Raw genomic sequence first — 21,273 nt, 5'->3', positions numbered from 1 at the left:
TTAAACGTCAAATACGTGTTTGACTAATAAGTATTTGCATATTCATATCTTACATTTGATCCGTTTTGAATACCTTTGCTACCTCACCCATATTGTTTCAATGTTTGGGATTAATAAATGCATCATATGTTATCTTCCAACCATCAATCAAACAAAAAGAGATTATCCCAATCATAATCGCCGTAACGGCCCTCCACTAACCCAGTTCAACATTCAGGGGCTCTTCTGCCTTCGTTAACTTGAGTTGTGTCAAGTGTTTTGTATCTCTTATTTACCTTAAGTTGCTCTTGTGTATCTCTTACGTATCTTAAGTATCTCTTATGTATCTTATGTACCTCTTATGCATCTCTTATGTATCTTATGTATCTCTTATGTATATTATGTATCTCTTATGTATCTCTTACATATCTCTAATGTATCTCACATGTATTTCATCTCTATATTTTGCATCGCTTATGTATCTTATGTATCTCATATGTATGTCTTATGCATCTCTTACGTATCTTATGCATCTCTTATCTATCTAATGTATCTAATGTGTCTCTTATGCAATTATTATGTATCTTATGTATCTCTTATGTATCTCTTATGCATTTCTTATGTATCGTACGTATCTCTTATGTATCTCATATGCATATCTTATGCATCTCTTATGTATTTTATGTGTCTCTCATGTATATCTTATGTATCTCTTATGTATCTCATATTTATCTAATGTATCTCTCATGTATCTCTTATGCATCTCTTATGTATATGTTATGTATCTCTTATCAGATATATGTTTCCTCTGTACCAAATGTGAACAACAAACGTATTCATCTGAAAGTAAAATGGAGAACAGGGAACAAATCTGTTGCCGATGTAATATTTAATCTGTTGGTGTTGTGATATAAAACAGAGAGAAGAAGCATCACATATTTTGTGATGCATGATATGTTTTCTGGTGTAGTGTTTTCCAGGGATGTGTAATGCATTAACACGCAGTTGAGGACCTGCCTGTGCGCGATGGGAATGCGTTATATTTTAACCCTAAGTGCATAATCATAGGGTTCGGTTAAACTTAACCTTCTATTTAAATGTTTGCCTGTCTGGTGCTGATAAACACCTTGGCTCACGTCGGAAGCCTCTCAGAACATCTGAGTGCTTGTAACCATGACACAGCATGACAGTTTTCAGCTACACACACATTGTCCCTGAAAAACAATGTGTTGGCAGAAAATTATTAAACCTTCTAAAGACCTCGATACAATTCAAATTCTCTGATTTTATCATGAAAGAGCAAATAAGAAACTGATGGATTTCAGTGGAAGAATATGAGCATCATAATTTTTTTTCAACCTCAGGTAACTAGGTCATGTATACATACACACACCTGGCTGTATACATTTCTCAAATAGTGTATACCCTCAAACTCTACAAACATCAATCAATACCATACCATTCATAAGGAATATCATTTGTGCAGTTAGCACCACACTCAGCTAGTGCTATTACTTCAGCGACTACAACTACTTCTACTTCAGCGGCTACTACTACTACTACTTCAGCAACTACTACTACTGCCTCAGCTACTACTACCAGTCCAGTACTACTACTACTACTACTACTACTACTACTACAGCTAGTACCACTACTACTGTCTTCCAGCTTTGACAGTATTACAGTTTAGCTTCCAGCTTTTGTAACAATGTATTTCAGCACTTTGCTTCTTCAGGAAATATATATATCTATATTGCATATATATTTCTATACGTATATATATTTCCTGACAGATCGTTGGTTATTATAACTATGAGGGTAATTGTGTAGTACATGGGATTTTTTGTTGTTGCAAGATTGCCGTTGTGAAATTCAGGCGTTTCAGTTTTTTTATTTTAAAGTTTATTAGAGAGAATCTTTCACCACACGACTTATGCTTCGGCAACATCTCAAACGCAAGTGAACTAGGTGTGAACCTAAAAAATACGGAAGTATGGGAGTTTCCTGGACAATAATACTTGAACAATAATGCAAGAGCTTAAAGACATGTGTGTAAACAGCACCGTGATCAGATGGTTTTATTCATTTTTAACTAATGGAAAAACAGTAAGTGAAGGTCAACAGAACACTGTCAGAAGGCAAACACTGCAACACAGGAGTGCCACAGGGTTCTGTTGTATCACCAACACTGTTTACATTGTACACCAATGATTGAGGGACTGTGTCCCCTAACAATTAAATGATGACATTTGAGGATGATACTGTGCTCCTGAGCCTTCTACACAAAGATATGGACCCCAGGTTGAGTTAGACCTATTTATAAAGTGGTGTGACACCAACTATCTTATTCTAAATGACACCAAAATCCAGGAGATGGTTTTTGACCCGAGGCAAGTGACTGACAATGAGCCAGTGGTCATCAAAAATCAGGAAATCACCTAGGTATCCTCATATTTAGGGGTATTTAGGGGTCCATAATATAGATTATCTTCTCTGCTGGAAGACACATATCGACAACCTGTGCAATAGACTGCAGTAGAGGCTATATTTTTTGGGGAGAAAGTGCTTTAGCACATAGCACTTTAGCACTAAGCACTTTAGCAATTAGCACTTTATCCACAAGTTCTAGTGCAATAGGGCAATTTGCAATATAAATACAATATAAACACTTGCACTTTATCCCTATGGTTTACATTTCTATGCAATACAGCAAAGTGCAATTTAACTTGCAGCCTATCAAGCTTGATGTTAAAATGTTGGTTTGTCTGTTTGTTTTTGTTCTGTTGTACCCTCTGTGAAGTATGTTTCTATGAAAGCAATGATGCACTGTGCCCAAGACAAATTTCCCAACAGGGACAATAAAGTTGACTCTAACCTAACCTACCTAAATAATTTATGAAAGGGTTTGTCTTTACAACCTATGCAGCCTAGAAACCTAAATAGATCGTTGTACCTTGTTTACATTGAATACATTGAGTCCTGGGGAAGGCCACACATGTTTTTGATAAAGGACCTTGAGAGAGGGTAGATAAGGGGATCAGAAATACAGACCTAACACACAGTAGTACAGTGCATTCTAGTACTAACACTGCTGACGGACAGGAAACATGAGTCTTTTCCTTCTTATGGCGGTGTTCGGAGGGGCAGGTATTCTAACGACTGGTATGAACTAAAACACATCAAATATTGGTTCAGAAATGGTGCCTTGTTTAATCATTTTGATGTATTATTTGGATTGATTTGATATTGATTGCATTCTCTCATTTGCCTTAACTTCTACTTAATGACTGAATCTAAACTTCAAAAAATCTTGAATACGATGCAATTTTTCGTACCTCAGTGTTACCTTTTCATACACAGTTGCCTCTGAGTATGATGACAAGATAGTCGGAGGATATGAGTGCCCAAGGAACTCTGTGCCCTATCAAGTGTCTCTCTGGTCCGGCTACAACTCGTGCGGCGGGACGCTGTTGTCCAGCGAGTGGGTGCTGTCGGCTGCGCACTGCAAACCAAAGTGGGATGTTTCTCCTTGCATATTAAACACTAATACGTTTGCATGCTACCATAGTTTGCTATCCATCACTTGTGAATAACTGCAATTAACTAAATTAAGGCCTTTGGAAACGTGTATTCACGTTTCCAAAATGAATACACGTTGTTTATTCAACTCCACTCAGGTCGAATGTTGAGATCCGCCTGGGAGAGCACAACATTTGGGAGTCTGAAGGAACGGAACAGTACATCATGTCTTCCCAGTTCATCCGCCACCCAGACTACAGCTCCCGCACACAGGACAGCGATATCATGCTGATCAAGCTGAGCCAGCCGGCTACCCTCAACAGCTATGTACACCCGGCCGCACTCCCCAAGACCTGTGGCGTTGATGGGACGGTGTGTCACATCTCTGGGTGGGGCAGTCTTCGCCCCAGCAATGAGGGCTGTGAGTTATGTCCTGCAATGTGTTTCTGTGTGGTGTTGATGCATGGGTCTAACAGGATGGCAGGCTGTGAGAAAGATCTGAGTAATAACATCTGAATGAGGAATGTCTGTCTGTGTGGTAAGGGGGCATGCCTTCCAGCCCAAAGATATGTTCCGGGCTCAAACCCCAATGTCTGGAACCCTTGATCATGCTACCTAAACCCTATCTTCTCTTTATGTAATAACTGTCAAATTCACTGAGTCACATTGAATCAAAGGGTCTGCTAATTTAATCTGGTAATATGGTGATACATTGCAATGTATCACCATATTACCACAATATTCTGTTTTCTCAATATAAAAGCATATTTTTTCTGTTCAGCAAGGTATCCTCACGAGTTGCAGTGCTTGGAAGCCCCTCTTCTGAGTGACGATGCCTGCTTCAACGCCTATCCTTTTCAGATCACAGAAAACATGATCTGTGCTGGTTTCCTGGAAGGAGGCAAAGACTCCTGTCAGGTAATAAATCAACCAAACACAGACACACAGCATTATTGAGTTGATATTTTACTACTGAAAACAAGTGGCTCAGTCTCCTATAAGGACGTATTTCGATTCCCCCCCCCCCCCCCCCTCCCCAAGGGTGACTCTGGGGGTCCCATGGTGTGTGACGGAGAGCTCCAGGGCGTGGTGTCTTGGGGGCATGGCTGTGCTCTCAGGAAGAAGCCTGGAGTTTACACCAAGGTCTGCAACTACGTCTCCTGGATTGAGGAGACCATGGCGTCGGGCTGAGCAGCAAGACCCAGTGGTGGACGCATGAATGGGCAACGTCCATGGAGAAAACTGGGCATTCAAACCGCTTGGTGCTCTCATTAAATCACTGTACTTCATTCCTGAATCTAAATTAAAATCTAGGTTCAACTTTGAAAGAAAGTGTTGATTACATTTATTTTCCATAATATTTCATTCATAAATGCTTTTTTACTTTTTCCGTAAATATTTGACAGCAAAAATGCGAAATTCATTACCGCATCTCAGTAGGCCACCACTGCCCCTAGAGCGGCAAAACAATGTGATCCATGTTGATAAAAGTGAAGAATGGCTCCCTCCTCTGGTTTACCAATAGCGTCGGAGAATTTCTTTTATTCGTTTTTTATCCTACGTAAAGCATCATTTTAACAAAAAGTGTATAATGGCATAAAAACAAGTGATGTTTTTATTTACCATAATTATCGCGGTAAGAAACAGTTTGACCTGCCGTTGACTGCGACTGCGATCCCTAAACTGGTAACAACTTAGTTAGTTTACTGAATAGGCCTACCGCAGTAGGCCTAATACCGGACTATCAAAAAGCCTGACCCGGTCACGTGTACTAATGTACTTAGAACATAGTAGTTATCCATGACCTTCAGTCTCCACTTATTTATCTATTATATATACCACAGGCTATGACATCATTCTACCCATGCAGAACGATGCAGGCCGAGCGGTCAGTCGGGGACCTCTATTTGAGTCCCTGACGCGGTGCACGCTGGTCAGCCCTGGCAGCTCGTCTTGTGGCTGAAGGGTGCGGCGCGAAATCACGAATAGTCCCCCGTTTCGTTGTCGTCATTAATGCAAAATGAAAACTGTGATATTAATCCAAATTATCTGTAGAGTTCTTAATTTTTTTGGTGGAAGGTGGGTCAATAAATACAATGTGTGCCGCGGTGACATTCATTTTAAGTGCACATGGGTCTACACAGTATTATTTCAGACTAGACATTTAAAGGAAAGCCATGCGGATTTTGCTTGAAATGTCACTCAAATGATAACATCCTACAGTCGAGTTTTCGGCAGCACAACCAGAACCACCAGCAGAGGGCGACAATCTACAGTATATAGCCTATTAGTCTCGTTTATTCTTCCGCTGCAACTTTGGATAAGTCTGAGCCTATTTGTTTGTGATTAGTCAACTTGATTATATGACACAAAAGCCTGCTCAAACCAATAGATACAGTTTCAGGATGGCTTCATAATTACTTTAATTTACAAGGCATTAACAAATTGTTAATGATTAATCAGAATAGGATAACACCAATGACAAATCAGACATAATTGCATTGTATGTTTTGTGAATAGTGGGCTATTAACAAGAGTTCAAAAAACAAATCCCGATTACTAAATTATTAATCGTAGGCTTTACTAGGCTTTATAGGCTACTTATCATATTTGTCATAATGTTGACGTTTACTGATTAGCACTTAGCCTATAAACAATTAGACAAGTAGCATATGAACTTCTAATAATCACGGCCGAATCATCAATAAAGTCATTGTAATCATCATAATATTTTTCAAGAAACATAATCATGGTTCATACAAATTGTGTTGGTCTGTTGAGAATGAGTAGGCCTACCTACACTTTTTCCAGTCTAAAAAGGAATAAGGTGTTAGATTTTTGACGGAATCCTAAAATAAATCACGGATGGTTTACGAAGCAAACCTTCAAAGAAATGAAAGTATTAGGCCGAAGGTGTATTATAAATTGTAATTCCTTGGTCAAGCAAATAAGACGTTGGCCTTCAGATGCATACACATTAAGCAGTTTAGCGTAACATTTAAGAAATGTCTTCATAAAGTCAATGGTCACCAAATAAGTTAATTGTGTGATAAGTACATGAACAAATGTTGTCACACAGATATGGAGGGAGCGCTACTGTGAGGGCAGAGTTTACCGAATTTATGCACATAAACGCGCAGCAAAAGAGCCTAAAAACGCTAAAAGACTAAAAGATCGATAAATTGACCGCAGGGGATCTCTGAGGCGTCAGATTATGTTAGTCTCCCCAATGCCTGCATATGTTTTGTAGGCTATCATCATTAATGTTGTTGTTATTATTTTTATTATGAATATTATAAAAGTAGGCAAAGGTAGGAAATCAGTTTATGTCCCAGTAGGAAATTCTCTTTGCTTGAAATAACGGAATCCTTGAAAGCAGCCAAACCACAACAAACGATTTATTTGTTCACAGCCCTTCATTTTGGCAAGTAGTACAACAGTTTAAAAGAAAAACAGCACATATGGCTGGGAAACACGGATTTGTCTACAATCACTAAAACCACCGCCTTTTGTCCTGACGCACAACTGAGTCAATGGGCGCGCGCGTAATTGACTGCTTGGAAAAAGGAAAAAACTAAATGGGCCCCACATGAGAGTATTCCAGCTACTATAAAGCCAAGACATCCTCACACACATGAGCCGACAGAAACACCGAGTGGATGCAACACTGACTGAAGCCAGGTATGCCCAACATTCATAATAACCAATTGTTTATATTTTGTTTCTTTATTTTTTCCACACAAAGGGTAAAGAAATTTTCTAAACATTTCCCCCTGTATTTCTTACTGTTTTAACGTCTTGCTTGAGTTTTGTTAAACTTCTAGAGAAGTTTATCATTTTTATTCTTATAAATAAAGCAGAAATGCTTATTTATGAATTTATACACATCTCTTGGGTATTCTGGATGACAGGAATCTGTTCCAGAGCTGTGGTTCGATAACACATTAAGTGACTGAGAGACAGTAAAACTGTAATAAACCCCGACCCGTGCGGTGAGGCTCAGAGTCTCAGAGCAGCCTAACATCTCCTCGTCCTCAAGGTGAAGAAGACCATGGAACTGAAGCCGTTGCTCCGAGGACTGGGCTCCCTGGTGCGGGCCTGCCTCACCTTCCTCTTCGCCCTGGCCGTGCTGGGGGTGATGATCTGGGCCTACGTGCAGGGGTTCCAGCTCGTCACCTCTCCCTACGGCATCATCTCCTTCGGCTTCTACGGCCTGCTGCTCGGCCTCCACGTCCTGGTCCAGAGCCTCTTCGCCTTCATCGAGCACCGGAGGATGAAGGCGCGCACCCAGCCCTGCAGCTACACCAAGACCATCGGCTTCACCGTGTCCGCCTACCAGGAGGACCCCGCCTACCTCCGGGAGTGCCTCCAGTCCATCCGGGCGCTCCAGTACCCCCCCGAGCTGCTGCGGGTCATCATGGTGGTGGACGGCAACTCGGAGGACGACCGCTACATGATGGACATGTTCCGGGAGGTGTTCTCCGACCAGGACCCCGGCTGCTTCGTGTGGGAGAACAACTACCACAGCCGGGACCCCACGGCGGCGGGGGGCGCGGGGGACCAGGTGTGCTACGAGGACCCCGGGAGGAAGCAGGTGGAGGAGTTGATCAGCAGCAGGAGGTGTGTGTGCATTATGCAGCGCTGGGGCGGCAAGAGGGAGGTCATGTACACCGCCTTCAAGGCCCTGGGAGACTCTGTGGACTACATACAGGTGAGTTGTAATAATGCTGTTAATGATGAGAAGAATAGAGTCAGGTGTTACATATTCAGGTACATACAGGACAGGTGTGTTATATTAGTATTAATGATATAATCATGTGTTTAATATACAGGTACATACAGGTTTGATACTATTAAACATAGTCGGGTGTATTACAAACATAAGAATCAGATGGTCATGTTGCATAGTACAGGTATATCTGTGCTATAATATAATCATGTATATAAAACATTTATTACAATTATATTATCATATTATAAAATAAAGGTGTAACTCTGTTACAATACTATAATCTGCGTTAAATATTCTCATATAATTCTGTTATATAGTACAGGTATAACTGTGTGACAATGATGTTATCATATAATATAGTTATAAATCCAACTTTATTACATTAATAATCATGTTATATAGTATAGGTACTACTTTGTTACAATAATATAATCATGTTATATAGTACAGGTATAACTGTGTGTTAATAATTAGCCTGTTTTAAAGGACAGGTATAACTGTATGTTATAACAATGTTAATCATGTTTTCTACATATATTTTTAACTATAATATTACATAGACTACAGTTAAACTACAAGGTAAAATTCAGGAAACCATGTGACACCCAAACTGTTTGATGTCGACTTCTAAATAGGTTTGTGACTCAGACACTAAGCTGGACTCGTTGGCTACGGTGGAGCTATGCAAGGTTCTGGAGAGCAACCACAAGTATGGTGCCGTGGGGGGGGATGTGATGATCCTCAACCTCAAAGACTCCTACATCAGCTTCATGAGCAGTCTTCGCTACTGGATGGCTTTCAACATCGAGAGGTCCTGCCAGTCCTTCTTCAACTGTGTGTCTTGCATCAGTGGGCCGCTGGGTAAGCAAACACTATCAAATGTTTTGTGTTAAAAAATACCTAGCCATGCAAACATATTGTCCCTAGGCCGTAATACGTGTTCTGAAGTTTGATGTTTTACTGAAACCTTTCTCTCTATAGGCCTGTATCGGAATGACCTCCTTCAACAGTTTCTGGAGTCCTGGTATAATCAGACATTCCTCGGAACTCACTGCACATTTGGGGATGACAGACACTTGACCAATCGCATGCTAAGCATGGGCTATGCTACTAAGTGAGTGTGTAACTATACTACTAAATCAGTGCTACTAAGTGAGTGTGTAACTATACTACTAAATCAGTGTGTAACTATGCTACTAAATTAGTTTGTAACTACAGTATTCTACCAAGTGAGTGTGTAACTATGCTACTAATTGAGTGTGTAACTACAGTATTCTAATTGATTGTGTAACTATGCTACTAAGTGAGTGTGTAACTACAGTATTCTAAGTGAGTGTATAACTATGCTTCAAAGTGAGTGTTTAACTATGCAAATAATAAGTATTTTTACTAACTAGGCTTCATGCAGCGGCACATTGCATTTCTTTGTATATATTTGATTTTCACTGAAGACAATATAGCGTAATAGTAAAGCAAAACAAAACATAAAAACGACTACTTCAACCTTTTACAAATATCCAAAGAGCTCATGTTCAATCCATTAACTCCTTTCAGATACACGGCTCGCTCAAAGTGTTACACGGAAACACCAGCCCAGTTCCTACGCTGGCTCAACCAACAAACTCGCTGGACCAAGTCCTACTTCCGAGAGTGGCTCTTTAACGCCATGTGGTGGCACAAGCACCACCTCTGGATGACCTACGAGTCCATCGTCTCCGGGGTCTTCCCCTTCTTCGTGACCGCCACCATCATCCAGCTGTTCTGGACAGGCAGCCTGTGGGACATCCTCTGGGTCCTTTGCTGTATCCAGCTGATTGGGCTGGTGAAGGCGTCCTACGCCTGCATCCTTCGTGGGGACATGGCCATGGTCTTCATGTCTCTCTACTCTGCCCTGTACATGACCAGCCTGCTGCCCGCAAAGTACTTTGCCATTCTAACTATGAACAAAAGCAGCTGGGGAACGTCCGGCCGGCGTAAGATGGTGGGCAACTACATCCCCCTCCTCCCATTATCAGTGTGGGCGGCCATCTTGTTAGGTGGGCTGTTTTACACCATCTACAAGGAGAGCCAGATGAGCTGGCAGACCCCTGCTAAGAAGATGGAAACTGGCTTCCTTATCTTTGGTTGTGCAGCATACACATGCTACTGGATCATCATGGTGGTTCTCTATTGGGTTTGGTTTCGCAGGGCTTGCAGGAGACGCAGCAAGTCTTACAAGATAGACGTTTAAACCACTAAAGATAAGGAAAAAACAGAGAATGTTTTTAACGTATTATTATCACAATAACAAATATGCCTAATATATTTCCTTTATGTTCATTCATTTGTTCGCCAGTAAAATGTATTGAAATTGTTATTAATTCTACTGAAAGACATCTGTAGAATAGAATGCTAGATGTTGAATGTCATGTAACTAAATGGTTACTGCCTGACAAGGGGATGGGGTTGCAAATGAATTACACTGTATTTAGGGCTTTGTAGCCCATGTACCTCAGGATTACAGATGACATATCCTCTGGGTTTCGATGCATTTATTTATTTATTGTGCTGTGTTTCATGTTATTGGAAGGGGAGTTATTTGGAAAGAAGTGGGATGTTAGGATGTGTTCAGGATTTTTAGTTGAAATTGGGATTGATTTTTAAGGATGCTACAATGAAGAATTGGACTTTGCTGTACAACTATCCCTATGCAGAGCGACGGCACTTTGGAAAGCAATAGATATGCACTTGAAGGCATGCAGGTCAAATGACTTTTACGATACTACAAAAGGCACATAGAGAAATAGCCTGTAGCTATCGCAAAAACAAGTTAATAAAGAACACTTTAACCCCTGAAGAGGCATCTTAAATAATTGTATATAGTTACTGAAAAAACATGAATTGTCAAAATGTTTATTTGTTTTCTATGAAGTACACATCATGTTATCTTGGGATTGTATTACAATGTGAATGTGTTCTGGACAGAAAGATATTTAAATTAAACAGATACATTTTCTTAAATAAACAGACCTGTATTTTTCATACATTTTTGCCCAATCAGCGAGATCCATGTTCATGTCCATATACGTGCTCTGCTTAAAGGATCACTCAAACCCAATGGTCATATAAAACAACCTTGACACGCCTGGACATGCATTGGGATGGGTGCAGCACATCTGACATTGAGATGAAAAAGAGCAGTTAACTTATATCTTAAAGATTGATAATAATCTGAATAATCTAAGATGGCATCTTGATAGTGTGATTTGTACTTTTGATTGTAAGCAAGTAAATACAGTAATGGTGGGTGGGTCCTGTGCTTTATCTACTTGGAGGTGGGGTTTTTTTATCTGCTGGGAGGGTCTGGATGTTATAACCTCAGCAAGAGATCCTCAGAGGGAGAAGTACTGAGGAATAAAATTTTTTAATTACTTGTGTACTGAGTGTACTGATGAAGCCTTTAGTGGTCTATCAGATGTGTTCTTCGTTAATGGTGTACTGATGGAACCTAACGAGCAGAGGGATAATTAGTTATTACTGTTCTGATGGAACCTAACGAACAGATGGATTATTATAAGCAGGGTTTTGATGAACATAAAATAAAACAAAATAATTCAAGACTACAACTCCAAAAATACAAATTAAGGAAATCTTTGAACTTGTTGACAACTTCTTGATGTCACTTTGTTTTGTTTTCAGGGAACTCGGTGGACAGAAAAGTGGTTGCTTGAGAATGATTAGCTAACATTGTTTTATTTCAATGTGAGAAAACAGCATATGGTTTCCAGAGAGCTGTTTGACTACCAACTTTTTAGAAACATTGGAAATTTGTAGGGATATTTTTAAAGGGGTTTCCAGATTCTACTAATCTACAGTTCCAATTATGTATGGAATTTTTCTTGGAGGTTCATTTAGATTATCAAGCAATTATAAGCATAGAAAAATATACCTTTTTCTATCTATTTGTCTATTGTTATGAAATATGCCAAATAAATATATTCTTCCTATTAATTTCTCACAAAGAATGCATTCGTTGATTGAAATATGAAACATAAAGGGCCTGTTACGTTAGATTATGTGTTAAAAACGTATTTATTTATTATATATTCATATTACTTATTATTTTGATTCAGATTCTATTTGTGTTTTGGTGAGAACTTAATGATGATAGTTCAACCAACTCTAACAGAACTCTAAACATGTTGAAGGTAGATGTATGTATGTTAATTATGGCACAGATTGTACTCCTGATTATCCCTGGAATGCCCTTTGAGACTGTACCTGTGATTAAGGGCTATATAAAAACAATTCAATTTAATTATAGTTAATATTAATGAGTAGTACAACATGAATAGCAAAAGAATAGCAAAAGAGGAAAACAGCACATTGTCTTCAGTCAAACCCATCCCATCCCCGGTTTCCCAACAACATGGGGTCCCGGAGCCACAAGCCAAAAGACTGACCTCAGGAATGACTGAAACGCACAATGGGAATGAGTAAGATCTTTCTCAATCCGGTCTGACCTACTCTGCGGTACGTAAGCAGACTATTTCACATGTCTGGTTAGTGTAAAGAGCAGCATCAACGTTACTCACCCGATTTGTCAGACTGATAACATGCTTTTATCTTATGTGTATATTTGATACATAACTATCAATCGTTATAGATATTAAAAGAATGGATAACCCTAACTATCTATAGATCCCCATAGATAATAATTTAGCTATGCATATCACCTGCAAGATAAAAGTGTACAAGACACTTTCCACCATGCAGCTACTTTCAACTCTGTGTTTCGCTGTTCAAATGTAATTGTTTTCCACCTAGTCACGTCTCATTGATAAGAAATGGAAATTGTCCTTTGCGCCAACCCTTTTCTTTTTGCTTTTCTGGAAAGTTTGTTTGAATGAATAGTGAAACGTTTGTGATGTGATGGAACAAATGTTAGTTTGGTAACTAGAGTGACAAAGCCAAGAATCACTTCCCCTACTCTACATCTGGTTGAGATTGTCTCGCGCTCCCCACCCTGTCTGGTTCCAGTTCCACACACCCGAGGATCAGCCTTCAGGGCACACATGTTGCACCTCCTATGCTTCGCCCTTGGCTGGTTATTCACGGCCAGATCCTAGAGAGGATATTCCATATTCAATGTCTCCTTTAACTTTTGTTGAAAGTAAGAGCAACCCTGGAGAATGTTGAATATGGAAAGTAGACCGCCGCAGGAGTAATGACTGCATTTCTTCAGTCACAGCTGTCTCTAATTTACAAATAATTAGCATTTTACTGGATAAGATATGACTAAGATAAAATCCCAGTAACTCCAACTTTATCACATTTTAGATTCAAATAGTGCCATATAATGATGACACAAATCAGCCAACCAGCCTGCTCTATCTTCTAATCTTTATCGTCATCTCCCTTTGAGACACAATCTCATTCAATATTCAAACGTCTCACTCTGGTCACTTAGACACAAGCAAACAAAAACAAGACCAGGAACCAAAATATCAAAGACCAAAGATATGGAAATTGATGTGGTGCATTTCATTATTAGTTTTTATAGGTGTTTTTTTTGGGGGGGGATTACACTAATGGAGTTGTTTTAGGCACAATGTCCAATAACAATCAAATACAAATACAATGGAAAGGATCACTGTGGTCTGGTTTGGACTAGATCTCTGTGATATGGTGAATGCTATGCATGACCATAGCGGTTTAACATACACACACATATAAATTTGTATATATAGATAGATTATATATATATAGATAGGTATATGTATATATATATATGTATATATACATACATATATATTATCACTGTTATGTGATATGGTGAACGCTCCGTGTGACAATAGCTGTTTAACCTGTGTTGCCGGTCAGGGAGAAGGCTCACAGCATGGCTGTCCCATCAAGATGAGGTTTATTTATCTGTGGTTCTGCTTGTGTGTGTGATGACACTTCGTCACCTGAAGTGTTTGATGAAACTATGAAGTCGGCTGAGATGGTCTTAAACATGGATCACTGTTGAACATGATTCCTTCCAAACAAAGTAACTAACTAACTGTCTCACCATCAAACTCACACACTAACTAACTGATTGATTAACTGACTAGCCCATTTACCTACTGATTAACCAACAATCAAACTATCCAACTGACTAACCAACAAACCTACTGGAAAACCAAAAACGAACTAACTAACTGACAAACCAATGAACCTACTGGTTAACCAACAATTAAACTACTGTAACTAACTGACTAACCAACCAACCTCCTGATTAACCAACAAACTAACTAAAACCTTTTCACACTAAAAACGGTATTCCTTTGACGCATGTTCTTTACTTGAAAAAAGGTATGCACTATGACCCTGGGGAAGCTGGAGTATTTATTATGAATCACTGTGTCTCTGCTGTAGCCTGGCATGGCTCCCGCCTACCAACACACGCAGTTCGGCGCACAAATGTCGCTTCTGGTTCGGGCTTCCTCTCCTGCATCATCTGTTTCCTAGGCAACCAAACAAACCACTGAGAGAGAAAAACGTTTTCAAGCTTTTAAATGTGGTGACTCATGCCAGTTTATATTTAGATGATGTACGAGGGCTTTATAAGACATGCAACACCCTTTCACCCTCACAAGTCTTTATCACCCGGTGCAGATGGCATTACTCCTTCTAGGTTAGAGTGTCTAGAGTTCACTGTGGGCAACAACTGAGAATGTACGTTCAAGACATTCCCTCACAGATCCAGGGGATCATGGAGAGCATGTACATGAGTTCGCCCTTTTATTACCGCTTTCTAACATTCAGGCTGGACGTTATTTTTAGAAAGATAATATCCGTTGACACAATATCAGAAATAAATCTATTTACAACCATTGATTGCATTGAGTAATAAAGTAACGTTTATATTTAAACACACTGAACAATAATGTAGAAATATGTGTCTAGGTGCACACAATCTGAGTGCACACATTACAATAGCCTACATATTTGGTAAAGATTTTGTAAAATATTTAGATCTAGATCTATTATATTGCAAGTGGTCAAAGTGAGAGACTAGAGTTTGTATAGCCCGAAGGGTTTATTGGCTAGTGAGGTCACTAACACAAACATTAGAAACAACAGAGAGGGCCTACATTGTGATCGATTTGTCATCATATTGTTGAATGAGTGAATAACCTTGGATGGGACTGACAGAAAGTACAACACTGAATGGTTGAGAGGAACTTTGTTCGCCATGCCATCTAGTGGCAGAAAGCGACAATTACAGGCTGTTTGAAATGGATGACGTCACAGAGGGCATAACAGATTTATTGCACACATAAAACTCTCTGCCATGGCATCTTGGACTTCTGTTTCCTCAGGCTTCGTCTCCCTCATGCATGCTTAATGGAGCTGTGCACCAGTACAAAAGCCTGCGTTAACCACAAAGAGTGCAGAGAGATATGTACAGTTTCATAATCCCATGCATCCTTTCTCTATTTATTTTAAGAATATTAAAAAATTAGTCGTCATGTGTTAAATTCATTCGAGATGAGAGGATATAGTTGAGATTGCAACATTTTTTACACATCGATAATAGCTTTTGAACTCAAAAGGCAGACAAAGTCTTGCATTTCCGGATTTGCAGAGCTGTAGTAGCTGTAGTGTTACCAAGGCTATTGTAGCAGCGATACCCAAGCTATAGTACCTTAGGTTAGTACCTACCGTAACCTATGATATAGTAGTTGTGGCATTAGGGATATAGTAGTTGTAGCATTAGGGATATAGTAGCTGTAGCGTTAGGGATATAGTAGTTGTAGCATTAGGGATATAGTTGCTGTAGTGTTACCTAGGATATAGAAGCAGTAGCATTAGGGATATAGTAGCTGTAGCATTAGGGATATAGTAGCTGTAGCGTTACCTAGGATATAGTAGTTGTAGCATTAGGGATATAGTAGCTGTAGTGTTACCTAGGATATAGTAGTTGTAGCATTAGGGATATAGTAGCTGTAGCGTTACCTAGGATATAGTAGTTGTAGCATTAGGGATATAGTAGCTGTAGTGTTACCTAGGATATAGTAGCAGTAGCATTAGGGATATAGTAGCTGTAGTGTTACCTAGGATATAGTAGCAGTAGCATTAGGGATATAGTAGCTGTAGCATTAGGGATATTGTAGCTGTAGTGTTACCGAGGATATAGTTGCTGTAGTGTTACCTAGGATATAGTTGCTGTAGTGCTACCTAGGATATAGTTGCTGTAGTGCTACCTAGGATATAGTTGCTGTAGCGTTACCTAGGATATAGTTGCTGTAGTGTTACCTAGGATATAGAAGCTTCAGTGTTAGTTATATAGCAGCTGTAGCATTTGGGATATAGTAGCTATGGCGTCAGGGATATAGAAGCAGTAGCATTAGGGATAAGGTAGTGTTACCCCAGGGACAGGAACAGCAGGAGCAGAATGGCTGCCAGACAGGTGGTGAGGAGGGCAGGAGGTGGCAGGAGGAGGGAGTGGGGTGATCCATCAGGCCCCGGGGTCATCCGCCCTCCTGGGAGCACCGACAGGTCAAAGATCTCCTGCAGCTCTGTGTGGCCCACCTCAAGCTGGGGGGTCACTGGAGGGGGGACGGGGGTGTGAGAGAGAGAGAGAGGGAGAGAGAGAGAGAGAGAGAGAGAGAGAGAGAGAGAGAGAGAGAGAGAGAGAGAGAGAGAGAGAGAGAGAGAGAGAGAGAGAGAGAGAGAGAGAGAGAGAGAGAGAGAGAGATAAGGTGAAAAGTGTTGGGAACAACTGAAGGACAAGATAGATGATCTTGCAAAGTAAAAGGGCGTTTGTGTGTGTGGGTGGGATTAGCAGAAACAGAGCCTGTTAAGTGTGCTTCTGTTGGTGGGTTTGCATCCGTGTGTTTATGACTTTATGTGTATGTGTGTGTGCATGCGTGTGTGTGTGTGCGTGCGTGCGTGCGTGCGTGCGTGCGTGCGTGCGTGCGTGCGTGCGTGCGTGCTTGCGTGTGTGTGTGGTGGCTTTGGGCCGACCCTCTGGTGTGTGTTGAGCGCTGGTGGTGCTGACCTGTCAGGTAGTAGTAGAGCCTGACCACGGAGCGCTGCGCGGCGTACAGCTCACACTGGTACGTGCCCTGGTGCCACCGCCGGGCCATGGGGATGGAGTAGAGCCTGTCCTCGCCCGCCGTCACCTCCTCAAACTGATCCACCTTCCGGGTCTCCACCTGCACAGTAGGGGGGCAGAGCAGGCCTTGAGTTGCTACAATGCGTCTATATTCCCGGTAGTGTTAGAGTGGTGGAAACGTGTCAGGGGCAAGGTTACGGTTAGGGTCAGCGTTAGGGTAATATTAGTAATAGGGTCTGGGTTAGGGTTAATATTAGGGTCAGGTTTAGTGTTAGTGTTAGGGTCAGGGTTAGTGTTAGGGTTAGTGTTAGGGTAAGGGTTAGGATCAGGGTTAGGGTTAGGGTCAGGTTAGGGTTACGGTAAGGGTTGAGGTCGAGGTCAGTGTTACGTTCAGGGTTATAGTCAAGGTTGGGGTTGAGGTCAAGGTTAGGGTCAGGTGTTCCAGGCTTACCTGTGATGCATACCTCCAGATCACCTCAGTGTTGTCAGGCAATGGAAACGGCACATTGCACAACATACGCGTGCCACTGAACTCCATGACGTTCAGCGTTTCCACTTGAAATTAAACACACACACAGACACAGACACAGACACAGACACACACACACACACACACACACACACACACACACACACACACACACACACACACACACACACACACACACACACACACACACACACACAAACACACAAACACTTAATACAAATTAAGCTCAGTCTCTTAGGAGTGGAGGGAACTGTGTTGCGCTCTGCAGTGTTTTGCTCGACAGTTGAACTGTGTCGAGCTCTGAAGTTCATGTGCTTGGCTCTCTACAGTTCTGTCGAGTTCCAGAGTTAAACAGTTTTGAGCCTTAGAGTGAAACCGTGTTGAGCTCTAAAGTTGTTTTAAGCTCCTGAGTTAAATTGTGGATCTGTAGACTGTGTTGTGCTTTCTGAGTTAAACTGTGTTTATGGGGCATACAGGGCACAGAGTGTGGGAGTGAACTGTCACCTTACGCCTACACACAGCAGGCAAGGATTAAAAGAGCAGTAGCGATCCTTGGAAGCTCAGTGTATGATGTACAGCAACACCCCTTATCCTTGGAGTCGTTTAGAAATCCTAACTTGCTGCTATAACAAAGCACAGATGATTCTTGTCTCGCGTTTGTGAACATGTTATTATACAACACCGCTGTAGATGAGTATGTGCGAGACTTGCTTCTGCTACAGTTGCCATTACCCCCTGCTCACCTGGACAGTCCAGGGGGAGGTCACACGAATCGTACTGACAGGTGACACAGTTGTAAACCGCACCCGATGCTTGAAAACCTATTAGTCAAATGAATTCAAATCTCCATGAATGAATGGGTCTTGAATGGCATATTACAATGACCAGTATTTATTATTTTTTTCCAAAGGAATCTAGAGCAGAATGTATCCTTGAATTTATTTATTCTATTTACTCTCCGGTGCCCACTGTCGCAAAACACAAGTGAGGTGTTTCAGGAGGCAGGACGTCCTGTTCCTGGGATGGAGGGTTGGTGCTGACCAGAGCCTCAGAGTCTTTCTAACTCATGTTTAAATCATCAAGACCAAAATGGATCAACTGTGTGCTACACGGGTCAATACTGAACCAGGAGGAATGACAGATAACATGTCCTACATTTCTTTTACTTATCTATTATTTTAATTTATTGCATGACAATGTTTATATGTGAAGCACTTTGAGTCTGCCTTCTGTATGAAAAGTGCTATATAAATAAAGTTGCCTTGCCTTGCCTTGCCTACATATATGTATATATTTAACATGTTATATAAATATGTATGTATATGTCGTATGGTAACATGCCAGCAATGTGAAAATAACATCAAAACTCTGTTAGGAACAAAACATCTACGAACCACATGGGGGGAAGCATCCAGACACTGCAAAACAGAGAAAACAAGACATTAGCTGAAGTGTCAGGGCATCAGGGTATTAAATATTTCATGTTGGATTAGACGACGAAGATGAGAGGGATGTTCCGCTCCTGTGAGTTAACAACAGTAGTGGTCGTAATGTGATCAGGTGTTCATTCACTGTGGCAGTGCAGAGCCAACAGTATGTAGCGGCTAACTAGTTAACATCTGTGCTTTATGCATTACGTCATCGAAGAGGAAGGGGGATGGGGGGGAAGCTCACCCCTCGGCAGTTTGGAGGCATCCGCAATAAACCTGTCTGCTGCTCTCTGCAACCGTTCCTCATACACAGTGTCTGGAGAGAGAGAGAGAGAGAGAGAGAGAGAGAGAGAGAGAGAGAGAGAGAGAGAGAGAGAGAGAGAGAGAGAGAGAGAGAGAAAGAGAGAGAGAGAGAGAGAGAGAGGGAGAGAGAGAGAGAGAGAGAGAGAGAGAGAGAGAGAGAGAGAGAGAGAGAGAGAGAGAGAGAGAGAGAGAGAGAGAGAGAGAGAGAGAGAGAGACATTCAGTTTTAGGGATGTTTTAATTCCTGGACTGTTTGCCTTGTTTGACTGCAGGGAGAGACCAACCATCATTCAGCTTGCGGTCAAATTCCTCCACCATGGGCAGGATCTGTTCTTCCAGAATAGTCTTCAGCTGTGCGCTGTAGCCTTCCCCTACGTGAGACACACACACACCGTGCTAACTCTAGCATGTGGTTGTACACAAAGTGCATGTACACGCACATAGGCACACACCTAATCACAGTTAGTCATGGTAAGACACAAGGCATAAAACAGTATTGAAGAAAAGTTTTAAAACCCACTAATTTCCGTCCTCACCCACTCTGCCGGCCTCGATGACTTTCTGGTTGTAATTGAACACACGATCGAGGGTCCTAAAGCAGGAGTCCAAGTTCCTGATTTTGTGCTGAGTGAGCCAGTGGCCCCAGCAGAGCCGCAGGCTGGTGCTCACTTCCACCAGGCACTGGTAGCAGCCCAGCGCGGGGGCCCCCAGTAGGCCGACGTGCAGGACCACCAGGACACGGACCCACATCGCACACACGTGAACCAGGCCCGGCCGCATCGCAGACACTCGAGCGACGTGTGAAAACGGGGGCAGGAACTCGACTCGACTGAGGGTTTAATTCGCACCCACTGACCCGTACGGATTGGCACGCGGGCAGTCACATATATGTGATGTCACAGATGAATGATGTCACCGATATTCCGAATGTAGTGGAACATTCCTAGCTTGATAGATCAGATTTGTGTTTGTTAGGGACAACATCCGTGCATCACAACACTAGAATTTTGACAAGGCTCCCCCCCCCCCCCCCCCCCCCATTTGCTCCCATTGTCTCCCTGTTTCCTGAGCCTCCCTGCACCAGTTTTACTGCAGCGCTCAGAGAGGGGGGGGGGGGGGGGGGGGGAGGCTGGGATGGGGTGGGGGGGGGGATAGAGGGCTGGGATGGGGGGGGGGGGGGGGGGGGGGGGGGGAGGTTGGGGGGGAGTCAAAGCCGTAGAGGAGAGAGTTAAATGCTGGTGTGTAGGGATCAAGTGGGAAGTCTGAGCGATGTAGAGGCTGAAGCCAGCCTCTCCTCTCCTCTAGGGGGGAGAGGGGCGGGAGACGAGGATGACATGGAGCGCAAGAGAAAAGGGGGAGGGATGCTGCAATCAATGGCATCAGGAAAATTGGTGTGCAAAGCCTCAATAAATAATAATAATGATAATAATTATTATTATCATTATTTATCATTAATATTATTAATTTTATTATATGTATGATGATGAAAAATATGAAAGGATATAAAAGGGAGGGTGGTATCAAAAGTTTTGGACAATAAAATGCAAACAGAACCAGGAGGGGAATAGAGGAGGAGTAGGACACAAAAGTAACCAGGCAGCCAAGAAGAAGACATGGGAATGACAGAGAGAGAGAGAGAGAGGGGGAAGGGGGGAGGAAGGGGGAGGGAGGGAGAGACAGAGGGAGACAGACAGACAGAGAGAGCGAGAGAGAGAGATGAACAGAGAGAGATAGAC

General features: G+C 41.8%; 3 protein-coding genes across 4 annotated transcripts; 2 read left to right on the top strand and 1 right to left on the bottom strand.

The window, feature by feature from the left end:
* The first annotated feature begins 3,025 nt into the window (after positions 1 to 3,025).
* Positions 3,026 to 4,830, top strand: LOC115554380 (trypsin-3). 2 transcript variants are annotated; one of them, XM_030371087.1, is made up of 5 exons: positions 3,026 to 3,141; positions 3,340 to 3,493; positions 3,657 to 3,919; positions 4,280 to 4,416; positions 4,540 to 4,830. In XM_030371087.1, the coding sequence occupies exons 1-5, from the start codon at positions 3,087 to 3,089 to the stop codon at positions 4,687 to 4,689; spliced, it is 759 nt and encodes a 252-aa protein (XP_030226947.1). In that variant the 5' UTR covers positions 3,026 to 3,086; the 3' UTR covers positions 4,690 to 4,830. The 2 variants fall into 2 exon arrangements, with proteins under 2 accessions (XP_030226947.1, XP_030226948.1); XM_030371088.1 differs by having other exon boundaries at positions 3,035 to 3,126.
* Positions 4,831 to 7,092: 2,262 nt separating this feature from the next.
* On the top strand, positions 7,093 to 11,303 carry has1 (hyaluronan synthase 1). Its single transcript, XM_030371091.1, has 5 exons — positions 7,093 to 7,179; positions 7,538 to 8,209; positions 8,866 to 9,091; positions 9,212 to 9,344; positions 9,785 to 11,303. The coding sequence occupies exons 2-5, from the start codon at positions 7,550 to 7,552 to the stop codon at positions 10,458 to 10,460; spliced, it is 1,695 nt and encodes a 564-aa protein (XP_030226951.1). The 5' UTR covers positions 7,093 to 7,179; positions 7,538 to 7,549; the 3' UTR covers positions 10,461 to 11,303.
* Positions 11,304 to 15,055: 3,752 nt separating this feature from the next.
* spaca6 (sperm acrosome associated 6) lies at positions 15,056 to 20,482 on the bottom strand. The gene is made up of 9 exons (XM_030369459.1): positions 20,074 to 20,482; positions 19,822 to 19,908; positions 19,480 to 19,551; positions 19,200 to 19,223; positions 18,549 to 18,626; positions 17,767 to 17,870; positions 17,259 to 17,415; positions 16,626 to 16,806; positions 15,056 to 15,627 (listed from the first exon to the last, which is right to left on the bottom strand). The coding sequence occupies exons 1-9, from the start codon at positions 20,315 to 20,317 to the stop codon at positions 15,573 to 15,575; spliced, it is 1,002 nt and encodes a 333-aa protein (XP_030225319.1). The 5' UTR covers positions 20,318 to 20,482; the 3' UTR covers positions 15,056 to 15,572.
* Positions 20,483 to 21,273: the final 791 nt, after the last annotated feature.

Source organism: Gadus morhua, chromosome 11 (assembly GCF_902167405.1).
Source record: "Gadus morhua chromosome 11, gadMor3.0, whole genome shotgun sequence".
NCBI lineage: Eukaryota > Metazoa > Chordata > Actinopteri > Gadiformes > Gadidae > Gadus > Gadus morhua.
The sequence above is the reverse complement of the archived record's forward strand: the minus strand, read 5'-3'. Positions and strand labels throughout refer to the sequence as shown.